The 14332-nt window shown below is 60.8% G+C and overlaps 3 protein-coding genes across 4 annotated transcripts; 2 read left to right on the forward strand and 1 right to left on the reverse strand.

The window, feature by feature from the left end:
* The first annotated feature begins 2315 nt into the window (after positions 1-2315).
* Positions 2316-4768, forward strand: CYC1 (cytochrome c1). The gene is made up of 7 exons (XM_081816700.1): positions 2316-2464; positions 3079-3275; positions 3360-3486; positions 3574-3731; positions 3818-3978; positions 4283-4383; positions 4469-4768. Exons 1-7 carry the CDS (start codon positions 2336-2338, stop codon positions 4571-4573), a joined length of 978 nt encoding a protein of 325 aa, XP_081672826.1. The 5' UTR covers positions 2316-2335; the 3' UTR covers positions 4574-4768.
* A 922-nt stretch (positions 4769-5690) lies between these two features.
* Positions 5691-10876, reverse strand: SHARPIN (SHANK associated RH domain interactor). The gene is given in 10 exon segments (XM_081816698.1): positions 5691-5795; positions 5798-5848; positions 5923-6051; positions 6137-6255; positions 6335-6488; positions 6568-6658; positions 6734-6875; positions 6952-7083; positions 9946-10120; positions 10408-10876. Coding segments are annotated over 10 exon segments (1203 nt in total). The 5' UTR covers positions 10585-10876; the 3' UTR covers positions 5691-5762.
* Positions 10877-11119: 243 nt separating this feature from the next.
* Positions 11120-14272, forward strand: MAF1 (MAF1 negative regulator of RNA polymerase III). Of its 2 annotated transcripts, none has more exons than XM_081816701.1 (8): positions 11120-11484; positions 12284-12409; positions 12509-12637; positions 12715-12880; positions 13022-13143; positions 13226-13345; positions 13545-13656; positions 13768-14272. In XM_081816701.1, exons 2-7 carry the CDS (start codon positions 12327-12329, stop codon positions 13615-13617), a joined length of 693 nt encoding a protein of 230 aa, XP_081672827.1. In that variant the 5' UTR covers positions 11120-11484; positions 12284-12326; the 3' UTR covers positions 13618-13656; positions 13768-14272. The 2 variants fall into 2 exon arrangements, with proteins under 2 accessions (XP_081672827.1, XP_006745464.1); XM_006745401.3 differs by having other exon boundaries at positions 11122-11484; positions 13516-13656.
* The last annotated feature ends 60 nt before the right edge of the window (positions 14273-14332 follow it).

Raw genomic sequence — 14332 nt, forward strand, 5'->3', positions numbered from 1 at the left:
CGAGGAGACTGATAGTTTGCTGCAAAAATCCTCCCCTTTTAAAGGGATCTAACGGGTCTGGGGCCCTGCAGACGTCCTCTGCTTCTGCTGGTTATCAGTGCTGGGGTGTGAGCTGATGCTGGACGTGGCAGGATCTCGTGGCTGCGGTACCTTTACCTGCTTGTGTCCCTGCTTGACACAGGCTCCTGCTCGAGTGAGTGACTCCATCTTGCTCTCTACAGTGTCTTATAATTTTTTTTTTGTTGAAAACTAGACATTTTAGGGACACCTGGGTGGCTGAGTCGGTCAAGTGTCTGCCTTCAGCTCAGGTCATGATCCCAGGGTCCTGGGATTGCGTCCCAAGTCAGGCTCCCTGCTCAGTGTGGAGTCTGCTTCTCCTTCTCCCTCTGCTGCTCCCCCTGCTTGTGCTCGCTGACAAATAAAATCTTTAAAAACAAAAAAGAAAACTAGACTTTAAAATTTTTTTAAAAATATTTTGTCAGCGCACAAGCAGGGGGAGCGGCAGGCAGAGGGAGAAGCAGGCTCCCTGCCGAGCAGGGAGCCCGATGCAGGACTCGATCCCAGGACCCAGGGATCATGACCTGAGCCGAAGGCAGACACTTGACCGACTCAGCCACCCAGGTGTCCCAAACTAGACATTTTAAATAATACAATGTGGTGATGCTGGAAATCAGATTCCAAGTATTGTTGCTGCTTGTAGTAGTTGTATTTTGTAGTGATTTTTCTGAACTAGTTCTGTCTAGTCTGTAATATTTGTCCTGTGTGGCCACTGAAGTCTCTCTTGGGTCAGCTCAACAGTCCGCTAATGATTGGACAGAGACTTTAAATGCCTGCGATCAGTGAGCTTCCCAGTCTCCCAAAGGGCTCTGTGCGCCTGTTGAGGCGGGCCTTTCAGCACTCAGGCGGACGGTCAGCAACTCTGCCTGCGGATTCCCTTCACCGTGCACAGGGCCTCGAGGTCAGCCGGAGGTAACCATTTAGGGCTTTTTCAGGTCTTTCGTGAGCATGTGCGTACCCTATTTATGTTTGTGACCTTTCATATCCCACAAATGCGTACGGCTTTTCAACATCCGTGTGGAGGCTCTATTCGCCTTAAAAGCTTTCTGGTTACTCTATTAGTAGCTGCAGCTGTGACCCACCGCTTGGGGCAGCTTTGAAATCACAAGCCTGCCCGTAACTGCCCTCAGCAAACAGCCTCAAGGCACAGACTACTTACCGGTCGAGGCGAGCGCAGCGAGGTTTGCAGGAGGGCCTTCCGGGGAGGGCCCGCAGACAAGTCAAATACGGCAATTATTTGCACGGAAGGGGTTCTGCTCCCTTCAGTACCAGGAATGTGGGCTGTAATTTCCAGGATTACCACCGGGCTGGCCAGCAGCTTTAACCAGGAAAAGTGGAAACACCTCCAAACTCCCTGTTCTTACCGAGATTGGGCTGCTTTTCTTAAACACTGCTGGGATGCTGCAATCCTTTGGTTAATTAACTTCCAGGGTTCTGAAAAAGTTGAAGACAATTTCTGCTAGCTTTTCCCTTGCATTTTTTTTTTCTTTAAAGATTTTATTTATTTATTTGAGACAGAGAGAATGAGAGAGAGAGAGCACATGAGAGGGGGGAGGGCCAGAGGGAGAAGCAGGCTCCCCGCCGAGCCGGGAGCCCGATGCGGGACTCGATCCCGGGACTCCAGGACCACGACCCGAGCCGAAGGCAGTCGCCCAACCAACTGAGCCACCCAGGCGCCCCCCTTGCATTTAAGGGGGGAAAGGGCTGCAAACTTTCCGAGGTCCTTACTCCTCCGACTGACAGCGCTTTACGGGGACCCCTGGCTGCCGTGGTCCCGACTCCCGCGCCCGCCAGCTTCCGGGTAATGACATGCGCCCCGTAAATCCTCGTCGGACGGAGGAGGGCGAGCAGAGCGTCCAGCCGTGCGCGCGGGCCGCAGCGCGGAGGCCCCCAGCCTTCCGGGCCAGCTCACTCGTGCCGGAGCCGGGGCCCTGCCCGGGGCGGAGGGGGCCGCGGCCGCCAGCCGCCCCTTCTCTGCGACGGCCACCGCGCCCGCGCGGGAAATGCTGCTGCACGAAAGCGCGCGACGGCCTCCACGATGCCTTCCGGACCGGGGAGCGCACGACCGTGGAGGCCGGGGGACCCGCGCCCGGACGGGGAAGCCGCCGCCGGCCCGCCCCACTTCCGGTTTCCACGACCACCGGAGGAGCGCGGCGAGGCGGAGCCCCGCCCTGACGGACAGCCCCGGCCCGCCCCGCCCTCCCAGGCTCTCGCGACGTCTGGGCTCCGGGGCGCCGCAGGGGCCGACGGGAGCAGCGGCCGCGCTGAAGAGGCCAAGATGGCGGCAGCGGCGGCTTCGCTTCGCGGGGCGGTGCTGGGCCCGCGGGGCGCGCGTTTGCCGGGCGCGCGGGCCCGGGGTCTGCTGTGCGGCACGCGGCCCGGCCCGCTCCCGCTGCGGACGCCTCAGGTGAGCTCTGGCCGCGGCCCTGTCCGCCGTGTGGCTCCGCAGCCCCTGAAGGTCACGGCGGGGCGGCTCTGGGCGCGGGCCGGGCAGCGAGGGAGCGGCCTCGGCCACCGGCGCCCCCGCCCCGGCCGGACCCCCGCCGCCGCCGACCTGAGGCGCCCGGGAGTAGGACCAGGCTCCCAGTCCTCCGAGCAGCGGACGCGCCCTGTGCGGAGCGTGGGGGGCGGCGGGGCGGGCTCGCTGCGGGCTCGGGGCTGGGGGCTTTCCGCGGAGGGCGCGCCCGGGCCCGCTCCCGCTCCGGCCTTCCAGATTGGGCCTGCGTCCCGAAGTGACCTCAGCCTGACCTCGGACAGCTGCTTGTGACCTTGGCCTGCCCCAGCACCCTTGCTTGCATCGACCTCAGCCCCAGCCCCGGATTCAAACGCCAGCCTTACGCCCCCTCCTCAGGGCCGGATCGCGGTCGAGGAGTCAGGGGAGGGCGGGCGTGGGGCGGGCAGTGGCGCTCCGCAGGAGTGGGCCGGCGCTGGGTGGATGAGTGGGAGAGGTGGGCGCGGAGAGGCAGATCCCCAGGTAGGGCCGGGTGGTGTTCTGGCAGGCGCTGAGCGGGGCTCTTGCAGGCAGTGTCCTTGTCGTCGAAGGCCGGTCTGTCCCGGGGCCGGAAAGTGATGCTGTCCGCCTTGGGCATGCTGGCGGCAGGGGGTGCAGGGCTGGCTGTGGCTCTGCATTCTGCCGTGAGTGCCAGTGACCTGGAGCTGCACCCCCCAAGCTATCCGTGGTCCCACCGTGGCCTCCTCTCTTCCCTGGACCACACCAGGTGTGCTGCTGGCTGGCCGGGGGTTTCTGGGTGGACTGGGTGGGGTGGAATCCCTGCCGCCCCTAATCCGTACCGTTTCTTCAGTATCCGGAGGGGTTTCCAGGTGTATAAGCAGGTGTGCTCCTCCTGCCACAGCATGGACTACGTGGCCTACCGCCACCTAGTGGGTGTCTGCTACACGGAAGAAGAAGCTAAGGCGCTTGCGGAGGAGGTGCGCGGCCTGGGGCTGAGGAGGACCCAGGGATTGGGGCTCCCGCTGTGGTGGACGGCAGGGTTGTGATGGGGCTCTTCGTGGCAGGTGGAGGTTCAGGACGGCCCCAACGAGGATGGGGAGATGTTCATGCGGCCAGGGAAGCTGTCTGACTACTTCCCGAAACCATACCCCAACCCCGAGGCCGCTCGAGCAGCCAACAGTGGAGCACTGCCCCCTGACCTCAGCTACATCACGAGAGCTAGGTACGGGGGCTGCCTGCAGGGGGGTGCGGGGAGGGGGAGGAAGGTCCGTCCTGTGCCAGGGCTCAGGAGGCAGGATCTGGTCCCAGGCACGGTGGTGAGGACTACGTCTTCTCCCTGCTAACGGGCTACTGCGAGCCGCCCACCGGGGTGTCACTGCGAGAGGGCCTCTACTTCAACCCCTACTTTCCTGGCCAGGCCATTGCCATGGCTCCTCCCATCTATGATGAGGTCTTGGAGTTTGATGATGGTGAGAAGCCCCCCGCCTGGGGATCAGCACGCTGGGTCCTCTTCCCACTGCCAGGGATGCTTCTCCTGTCTTGGGCCCTGCACTCTCCTTGGCTCACGCACTGTGTGTCTGAGCCAGCTTATGGGCAGCCTCCACAGTCCCGTCTAGCCCAGACCCCTATGTACTGGGGGGAAGGGGGTCCCATTCCTTGTGAAGCCTTGGTGAGGAGCCCATCCTGGCTGTGTGTGTGGGGGGGTGCTCCAGGGCTACCCCAGGTTGGGTAGGGACCTCCAGGGGCAGCCCTTACCACTCTTCCTTGACTCAGGCACCCCAGCCACCATGTCCCAGGTGGCTAAGGACGTGTGTACCTTCCTGCGCTGGGCATCCGAGCCAGAGCACGACCATCGCAAACGTATGGGGCTCAAGGTGAAAGGGTTGGGCCTGGGAGAGGGGCTGGGAACCGGGCAGGGCTCCTTTCTGCTTCCTTCCTCTGAGCCTGCCTCATCCCCAGATGTTGATGATGATGGGCTTGCTAATTCCCCTGATCTATGCCATGAAGCGGCATAAGTGGTCAGTCCTGAAGAGCCGGAAGCTGGCGTATCGGCCACCCAAGTGACCCTGCCCAATGTCTGCTGTCTTGTGTGAATGGGGAGCCTCAAGCCAAGGAGCGACCCTGGACCTGTTCAGGCCTCAGCTGGCCCTCTTGGCCAAGCCCCACTTTCTTTGGTTAAAGAGGGGAGGGGCCAGGAGATCAGGTTCTAGCTCCAGATCCTTCAGCCTCCATCATGGAAATAAATTAAGTTTCTCAACACACGTTTGAGCTGTTGTGATGGGAGCACAAGTTCGCAGGGGACTCAGAGACTAAGACCCTTGCTCTCAAGCTCCCAGAGATGTTCCACTGAGTGTGGCCAGCATTGCCATGTACAGATTGGTGACTGGATGACTGCAGTCAGTATTGCATGTGGAACAGGGAACAGCTGTTTAGAGAAGGTTGCAGCACTCATCGAGGTGGGGAGTACCCGATCACAGAGGTGAAAAGGGCCTGGCTTGGCCAGACATGGCCCAGGGGCCTGGTGGAATAACCAGTCATTTGTCAGTGTGTGAACCACTGGGCTTTCATCCTCAGGGCAACAAGGAGCACTTGGCAGCATTTCAACAGGGGAGAGGCCTGGCCTCAGGGAGGAGCTGCTGGGGAAGGGAGACAGCCTCCAGCTGTGCTGAGAAAGCAGAGTAGGCAGAAGCCACCCCGAATGTGCTCTTGGTCTCCTGGCTGGGCATCTGGGGTGGCCCCAGCAGCACACAGCCCTGCCCTATTGCTCCTAGCTTCAGAGCTTTTCTTGTTCCCAGGAGGGGAATGTAAGGAGCATCCTGGCTGGAACAGCCCATGAGTGGTAGCCAGAGTCTGGGAAGGGTGGGAGCCAGGTGGGAGAAAGAGCATGTGCTTGGAAGTTTCTGGGTGGACAAGAGGCAAGGTCAGCGGCAGGACTGGGATGGGGGCTCTTCATACTCTTGGGGTCTGGGAAGAGAGCTCAGCCCCATGCTTCTAGGATCCCTAGGGTTTGGAGTCCCAAGTACTCTTGAGTAGCCACCTGGACCTGGCTGGGTTGCCCCACCACCAGCTGATGAGGACCAGGCCCCACCTCTGCCAAGTTTCATCCCAGTGGGGCTGTGCCCCGCCCTCCATCCTCCCAGCAGCTCAGTCTGCAGAAAGGCGAAGAGATGGGGCAGTCGGCTGGCTCAGAAGTGTCTTTAATGACTCCAGATTGTGGCCCCCCCACAACCCCAGCGTGATCCCTAGTGAGCAGTCAGCAAAGGTCCCCTGAGAGTTTCAGGAGGGGGGGTCCAGGGACCTTGGGCCTGGAGGGATTGGGCCATCCTCTCTCTCTGTGACCTGGGCGGGAGGGAAAGCTAGGTCACTGGGCTTGTTGGGCCCCTCTGCCCCTTTCCCCTTCCCGCCTCTGGTACCTTTGGCGGCTGCCGGGTGGAGGCTGCAGGAAGGGGCTCCCACGTACAGGGCTTCTGGGTGCTGCACACCTCACAGCCAGGCCGGTGGGGGGCGTTGATGAATGTGCAGGAAGGGCAGGACCAGCCGGGCTGCGGAGGAGGGGAGAGAGCGTTGCTTCTCTTTCCTTCCAGGGCCCAGAGGGCCCAGGCCCACCCTGCCCAGCCCCTGACCCACCTGAAGGGGGCTGGGGAGGCCGGAGCTGGCTGGCTGAGGAGCTCTGGGCAGCCCCAGTGACTGAGGAAACAGGCGGCTTAGCTCCCCATTTGTCTTCTGGGGGCCCTGAGGGCTGCGTCCTGCAGTAGACGAGGTGGAGCTGCAGGGTGTGGCAGGCTGCACCTCACCTTCCTCATCCCATCCACGTCAAGGACTCACCTGGGGCTTCTCGAGGGGCTGAGAGCAGGTAGAGGAAAGCAGGATCCCCATCTCGCCGGACCCCATAGGAAGCGAGGCTGCACTCAGGCACACACAAGCACCGCCCAATGACCCAGCGCTGCACAGCTGGTGGGAAGCCAAACTCCGAGAACACCTGGGGCCGGAGCATCAAGGCCAGGCAGTGTCACTGAAGGCCCCCTGCCCCAGCAGGGCTCCCCAGCCCCCATGCTTACCTGTTCCTGGAGGGTCGCAATGGTGCAGTGGGGGTGGACTTGCAGCGAGACGTGGGCAGAGGACGCAGCATCTTCAACTGTGACCTGTAGCCTGGGCCAGAACATAGATCAGGGGGAAGGTGGGGGTCCTGGAAGGGTTGGGATGTCAGAGTGAAGAAGGCCTCACCTGATGGGGCCAGGAGGGAAGCAGGCCTCCTGGAGCTGGACACTGAGGGCCACGTGATGCTGAGCCAGGATGGCTGCTGCTTGGGCTGCCCCCTTTTCATCCCCATCCTCGATGGCCCGGGCCAGGCACCCCACCAGCTTTTCTGCAGGGGGAGGGAAAAAGCCATCAGAGCTGAACACAGACTGCTGCTTCCACCCCCCTCTGCCACCTGCCTTTACCTCTCTCCATAGAGTCTCCAGGGCTCCAGCAAAGATCCACCTTGGGTTGTGGGGCCTGGAGTGTGGGCACTTCAGGGGGACTGGGCGGGGAAACAGGGCACATTTCTGGGCCCAGGGCTTGGGGCAGGCTGCCTAGGAGGGAAGATGTGGGGTGGGCTGGGGTCTCCTGAGATCCAGCCCTCAAGCCGAGTACTCACCCAGGCCTCTGCTCTCTGACCTCGGGTTTCGAGGACCATTGCCACCTCCTTGCTCACCTCAGCCCATGCCGCGGCCCTTGCCCACACATTAAGCCAGACTGTCCCCCTCAACCTTGGCCCCTGCCAACCCCTGAAAGGTCCCTGCCAACTCCTCAGAGCTGAAGCTGCACTTGGCTTTTCCTTGGGTTCTGGCATGCTCTGGACTCTTCTGTCTAGCCCTACCTAGGCCCTTCTGCCAATGAGGCCCCGTCAGCCCGCCAGGGATGCTCCCTTGGCCTCGCAGCAGAACCAAAGCAGATCCTCAGGAGGAGCCTGCCCTTTCCTGCTCACCAGGAGCCCTGCAGTTAGGAGAGTCTCTTCGTGGTGCCTCAGGGACATCCATCCTCTCTACTGGCCATCAGCACAGGACACCTTGGTGGCTCCCGTTCCAAACAAACCCTCTTGGGCCACTGCCTGCTCAGGGCGCCCTTGCAGAGCTGGCTGCGCCGCTGTCTCCCCTTCTGACCTTCCACCTTAGGCCCAGCCCACCCGCCGCTGATGCGCTCCTATGGCGGCCTCAGGCCCTCAGTATTCTGAGCCATCTGCCCACTGACATAAGCAGGGCTCCTGAGCACCCAGGACCAGGCCTGGCCCAGCTTGGCCGAGTCCCAGAGATCACACGCATACTCTCGCCTGGGGGCTTTTGTACCTGCTGCTTCCTGGCCACATGGGTGTGAAGATCACGCTAGGATCTTCAAATTTCACTCGTGTCACCTTAATGAAGCCTTCCCTGCCACCCTATTTAAAACTGCAAACCCCTCCCTTCCAGCACTCCCATCTCCACTATCTGATGGAATTTTACTTATTTTTTTTTCCAACTTAAATATGTATGTATGTATATGTATATTTTTCGGGGGGGAGGGGCAGAGGGAGAGGAAGAAAGAATCTCAAGCTGACTCCACACTGAACGCAGAACTGAGGTGGAGCTCGATCTAACGACCCTGAGATCATGACCTGAGCCGAAATCAAGAGTCGGTCGCTTAACCAAAACCTGAGCCACCCAGGCAACCCCCAACTTAAGTATTTTTTAAAAAATATTTTATTTATTCATTTGAGACACAAAGATACAGAGAGAGAGAGCATGAGCAGGGGGAGAGGCAGAGGGAGAGGGAGAAGCAGGCTCCCCGCTGAGCCAGGAGCCCAATATGGGACTCGATCCCAGGACCCTGGGATCATGACCTGAGCCGAAGGCAGACGCCTAACCATCTGAGCCACCCAGGCGCCCCAAGTATTTTTTTATTGAGGGACACCTGGCTGCCTCAGTTGGTGGGGCATGTGACTTGATCTTGGGGTTTTGAGTTCAAGCCCCATGCTGGGTGTAGGGATTACTTAAATAAATAAATAAGGGATGCCTGGGTGGCTCAGTCGGTTAAGCATCTGCCTTCGGCTCAGGTCATGATCCCAGGGTCCTGGGATGGAGCCCGCATCGGGTTCCCTGCTCAGCGGGGAATCGGCTTCTCCCTCTCCCCTTGCCCCTCACCACCACTTGTGCACACTCTCTCTCTCAAATAAATAAAATCTTTAAAAAATAATAATAATAATTAAAAAATAGGGGCGCCCGGGTAGCTCAGTCGTTGTGTCTGCCTTTGACTCAGGTCATGATCCCGGGGTCCTGGGATCCAGCCCCGCGTTGGGCTCCCTGCTCAGCGGGGAAGCCTGCTTCTCCCTCTCCCACTCCCCCTGCTTGTGTTCCCTCTCTCGCTGTCTCTGTCAAATAAATAAAATCTTTTACAAAATAAAAAACCACACCTAATAAGTATCTTTGGACTGCTACACAAGGTTCCATTAGTTTTAAGTGTACAACACAGTGATTCCCCAAGTCTATACACAATGCTGTGCTCACTGCAAGTGTATGTTTACCTATTTTATATGTCTGCCTCCCCTCTAGAAATGTAAGCTCCAAGAGGGCAGGAATTTGAAGTTTGATTCATGCTAAATCTCCAAGTCCTAAAATGCTTAGTACAGAGCAGGTGCTGAATACACAGCTGGTGAACAGATGAATGAACAGCTTTCCTCCTTCTGTAAGCGCTGTGTTGTCTGGGCCTCTCTTAGGTCACGTTGTATGGTTTTCTTCTTAGCCCTCTGGCAGCTCTTCTGATTCTGGGCCTTCTCCTTTGCTTGCTGCATTGTCTGCCTGTCAGATTCTCTCTTGCTTCTCTCTCCTAGTGACCTGGGTTGACCTCTTCAGAGCCCCACCCCCAGCCCAGATCCACCTAGCTAGCCCCTCTCCCCTCCATGCCCTTCCACACAGGCCCTGTCTGGGAGCTCTACAGTACTTCTCCCTCCAGCTTTCTGTCTCAACCACTAACTCTTCCATTTAAATAGCCATGAAATCCAGCCAATTCCATCTCCTAAGCATCTCTGGAAACAGCCTTCTCTCCAGCCCTATCTGCACCACCCCCACACAGATGCAGGTCTCAGCCAGTCTTAAGTAGCTCGAATCTGAGCCTGTCACTCTCCCACTGAGTACATCCCCATTGCTCCTGATGCCGTCTGTCCTACCCAGATCCTGAGGGCCTGCCTGCTCTCCCCTCCACATTTGCCTGGTACTCCAGGCTCCAACTTTTCAGCTTGGATTCCTTTTCTCCACTTTCTCCCTCCTGGGAGCCTTCCCAGAACCCACCAGTGGGGAAAGTGGACCCCACTTTCCCCACTGCTTCCCCCATCCAGGCCTGGGGGGGCTGGGGCTACTCCTGTTCTCTCCCATCACTCACGGTCCCTGCCCAGCCAAAATGAATCTTCCCGCCAGAGCACTAACCATTCTGTCCCTCCATGGTGGCACCTCGGACTAGCGCGGCCCACCGCTGAGCTTCCTGGGGGTTGAGGAAGTGCAGGCTGAGGGTCCCAGGCCCTCCCGGTGGAGGCTGCAGCTCATGCTGGCTGGGGCCTCGGACCGTGTAGGAAACTGACTCCAAGGGCCATTCCAAACTGACCTGAGGAAGGGGAGAGTCCAGGCTCAGTGTCTCCCGCCAGCACACACTGCATGATGACCCAAGGAACACGAGGTCACATTTATAGACCACTTACACTGTCCTACGCCCTTCCCCCAAGTTACCTTACGAAACCCTCACGGGACGCCTCTAAAGGCAGGTAGTATAGCATTTGTCCTCATTCTACAGACGAGGAAACGGAAGCAAGGGCAAATGAACTGCTCAAGGGCACACAGCCGGCCCGCGGAGGACACTGACCCCGGTCCCGCGCCCCCGCCGCCCCCACTCACCGCCCCGGGCCCCGCGCCCAGCAGCTCCAGCCGGAAACGCCCGGGCCGCTCGGGGTCCGCGCTCAGCTGCAGCTTCCGCAGCTGTGCCTCGGCGTCCGGCCCCGCGCCCAGGGGCCTCACCGCGGCGTGCACAGCCAGGAGCACCCCGGCCGAGTCCGGGTCCGAGGGCGGCGCCATCTCCGGTCCGGCCCCGGCCCGGACCCCCAAGCCCGCTTCCGTGGGCTCGGGCCTCTGAGCGCCTCGGCCGACCGGAAACTGGGGCCGCGAGCCTGGGGTTCCGGCCGTGGCCAGAGCGTCGGAGCCCGGGTCTAACCCTCCTGCTTTGCCCAGGATGGACACGGCCTAGAGGCTCTGCGGGCGGGGGCTGCAGCCCAGTGGCCCGTGTCACCCGGCCGCACGGGGCCGGAGCTGGACGCGGTTCCCAGGCTCCTTCCCGCCCGCCCCCCGCCGCCCGCTGGGCTGCCCGGCCCGCCCACCTCGCGTGGGCCAGCCAGCCACTCCCGGGAAAGCGGGCTGACACCAGGGGCGGGACGAAAAAGGGACCTCAACCAATGAGCGCAGGAAAGGAGGAGGGTTCGCACGCACTGGAAGAGTGACGGACAGGCATCGCAGCCAGTAGAAGTGGAAGCTAGGAGTGAATGGCGGGAGACGCTTCCTATGGCTATCCGAGCTCCCGATCCCGGCGGCTGAAGCGGGCCATTCAGGGGCGGGGGGCCGGGCCTTGCGGACGTTTGTTGTTGTCCGGCTCGGAGAGGCAGAGGTCGCTCGCTCGCTCCTTTACTCGTTCGGGCCTTGTGTGGCGGTCGGCGGGCAGGTCGGTCGCGGTAGTCGGTCGCCGTGCAGGGGCGAGGCTATGTCGCGGTGGCAACCCGGCAGGGCCGGCAGGGCCGGGAGTAACGGGACGTCGCCGCGGAGCCTCTTCCCCCGGATACAGTGCGGCCCGAAAGGAGGCCGCGGCGCCGCCCTCCGGTCCTGAGGAGCTCGCGCTGCCCGGAGCCCTCACCGCCTTCTTACCCGCGCCGACGTCAGCCGGCCTGACCCGGCCCGGCCTGGCCACACCGAGCGCCGCGCAAGCAGGTAGGTGTCCGCCCTGTCCCGGGCACCGAGTCGGGGCCTCCAGAACTCCAGCCCCCAGCGGCCTCCGCGCTGGCGCGCATGCGCGTCCCGGGACGCATAGCCTCCTGGGATTTGTAGTTTTCCGCGGCTAGCTTGGGGTTTTCCTTAGCCCGGGCCGAGAGGCGGGTGCGGCCAGGCTGACGCTGGAGCGCCCTAGCGGCCGGCCGATGGGCCCTTCGGGGGTCGTGGTACCTGCCTCTGTTGCTTGGTGTCCGAAGAATTAGCCGCACTTGTGGAGAAGAACGGAGAAGCCTATGGGTTTTCTCTCTACTTTCCTAGAGACCTTGTAGAACAGGGAAGAGTGCTGTGTCCAGGTGACCGCAGGGCCCCAGCCCCAGGTGTGCTGGATCCTAACCCGGGGCAGGTTCTTACTCTAGCTGAGGAGCTTAGCCCGAGGGGGTACTGCAGGAATCCTGTGCGTTCGCGGGCTCACAGTGACCCCCCCCGCCCATGGTGGGTGAGGCTCTTCTGTCCAGATGGACGGTGTCCAGGGAGATAAACCAGCGAGCCCTAGCATGAGCAGGATCCCTGGTACGCCCCCAGGTATCGGGGCTGGGAGAAGGGGGTTGGCTGAGCTGCAGCCTGGGCTTACCACTCTCAGGTAAGAGGATCTAATTTATGTCTCCTGCCAGTGCTGAGGGTTTAGGAGTAAGCTGCAGGAGGGACCCAGCTTGTTTCTAATGGCTCCACTTACTGGGTAGGGAGACCAAAGGCTGAGCTTCGGCGGCCAGATACTCAGGGACTGGCCTCCCATCCTCAGGCAGCACTAGCCCCTCCAAGCACAGAACCTCTTCCTCAAGGACATGAAGCTGTTGGAGAACTCGAGCTTCGAGGCCATCAACTCACAGCTGACAGTGGAGACTGGAGATGCCCACATCATCGGCAGGTGAGGCCTGGGCTCCATGGGACTCAGAGGTTACGATGTCCTGGCCCAGAGTTGAACCTGATGGGTAGCATGCTCCATGGTCCCCCTTGCACCTTGTAGGATCGAGAGCTACTCGTGTAAGATGGCAGGAGATGACAAGCACATGTTTAAGCAGTTCTGCCAGGAGGGCCAGCCCCACGTGCTAGAGGCACTGTCTCCACCCCAGACCTCAGGCCTCAGCCCCAGCAGGTGAGCCGGGGCAGAGTCGGCCCACCGTGGGCTGTGGGGTGCAGGGCAGCGCTGGGCTGATGCTTTTCTCCGTGCAGACTGAGCAAGAGCCAAGGTGGTGAGGATGAGGGCCCGCTGAGCGACAAGTGCAGCCGCAAGACCCTCTTCTACCTGATCGCCACGCTCAATGAGTCCTTCCGGCCTGACTATGACTTCAGCACAGCCCGAAGCCATGAGTTCAGCAGGGAACCCAGCCTCAGCTGGGTGAGGGTCAGGCTGGGGGGAGGGGCCCACAGCTCCCCAGCTATGCTTACTGTCCTTCCTACCTGCAGTGGCCCCTGGGCTCAGCCCGGTTCATGCCCTCTGTCCTGCATCCTGAGTCAGTCCCAACTGTGACCATCCTAGGTGGTGAATGCAGTCAACTGCAGTCTGTTCTCAGCAGTACGGGAAGACTTCAAGGCCCTGAAGCCACAGCTATGGAATGCAGTAGATGAGGAGATCTGCCTGGCCGAATGTGACATCTACAGGTGGGCTGGCAACCCTGCAGGTGGGCCCTGGGCGTGTGTGGCACGTGGGCCTTCATACCACCTCTTGCCCCACACTCCCCAGTTACAACCCAGACTTGGACTCAGATCCCTTTGGGGAGGATGGCAGCCTCTGGTCCTTCAACTACTTCTTCTACAACAAGCGGCTTAAGCGGATTGTCTTCTTCAGCTGCCGCTCCATCAGGTTGGCACCTGTCTGCCTCCTTTCCTTTAGCTCCTATTTGGCCCACACACCATTTCCCCAGCTGTTCCCCCTCCCCCCTGCCCGACTTTGTCCTCCCTGGACATTCTCCCTGGGGTCAGCAACTGGCCAGGGATAGGCAGTCCTAAGACCAGTTCCCACACCTCCCCCAGTGGTTCCACCTATACCCCCTCGGAGGCAGGCAACGAGCTGGACATGGAGCTGGGAGAGGAGGAGGAGGAGGAGGAAGAAGAGAGCGGAGGTGGAGGCAGTGAGGGCGGACCCGAGGAGACGAGCACCATAGAGGAGGACAGGTGTGTGACGGTCGCTGGAGCCAGGGGTGGGTGGGACAGAGTGGGCACCCCTCTGCCTGATCTCCTGGGTGTTGGCTCCTCTAAGCTTACTGTGTGCCACCTTCTACCCAGGGTCCCGGTGATCTGTATGTGAGGACGAGGAGCAGAGGCCCCAGCTTCATTCAGCTTCAACCAGTGCCTGGAACTGCCCACTCGAGGGGCCCCAGGGTCAGCCCCTGGCCCAAGGCCACGCCCACCTAGCCCTTTGGCTCCCTCCTACAGATGTCTACTCACCCCCACAGGCTCCGGCTGCCCATGTTGTGGTTGGCCTGGACAGCACAGGGCCTGGTGGGAAGGCCACTGCCTGTCCCAGTGAACCGACAAAGGCAGGGACAGCTGGACTACAGAGTTTATTTTTGTATTTTGTGCCGGATCAGGCGTGGGCCTGCACACTCCAGCCCAAAGGGTCTGAGATCCAGTCAGCAGGCCCCTGCGGTCACCACCCTGGGCTTGGCCAGCCCCTGGCGCCCACCTGTACCCCTCTCCGCCCCCCCCCGCCACCTCGCCCGTTGGGCAGTGTGCACTGAGTGTCACTTTGCTGCAGCTGTTTGTTTCCAATAAAAATTTCTGTGACTTAGTGGGGACCTAGGCTCTGTGCTGTGCTGGGGGTGGGGTCTGCGTCAAAGGCGGGGCCTAC

The sequence above is a fragment of the Leptonychotes weddellii genome, chromosome 4, assembly GCF_054177405.1.
Source record: "Leptonychotes weddellii isolate Sample4059 chromosome 4, ASM5417740v2, whole genome shotgun sequence".
In the NCBI taxonomy this organism is placed as follows: Eukaryota; Metazoa; Chordata; class Mammalia; order Carnivora; family Phocidae; genus Leptonychotes; species Leptonychotes weddellii.

Coding starts and splice junctions, on each gene's coding strand:
- CYC1 (XM_081816700.1), top strand. CDS start 2,336: ATGGCGGCAGCGGCGGCTTCGCTTCGCGGGGCGGTGCTGGGCCCGCGG. Junction 3,276..3,359: donor TCTTCCCTGGACCACACCAG/GTGTGCTGCTGG, acceptor CCGTTTCTTCAG/TATCCGGAGGGGTTTCCAGG. Junction 3,979..4,282: donor GGTCTTGGAGTTTGATGATG/GTGAGAAGCCCC, acceptor TCCTTGACTCAG/GCACCCCAGCCACCATGTCC.
- MAF1 (XM_006745401.3), top strand. CDS start 12,327: ATGAAGCTGTTGGAGAACTCGAGCTTCGAGGCCATCAACTCACAGCTG. Junction 12,638..12,714: donor TCAGGCCTCAGCCCCAGCAG/GTGAGCCGGGGC, acceptor TTCTCCGTGCAG/ACTGAGCAAGAGCCAAGGTG. Junction 13,346..13,515: donor TTCAGCTGCCGCTCCATCAG/GTTGGCACCTGT, acceptor CACCTCCCCCAG/TGGTTCCACCTATACCCCCT.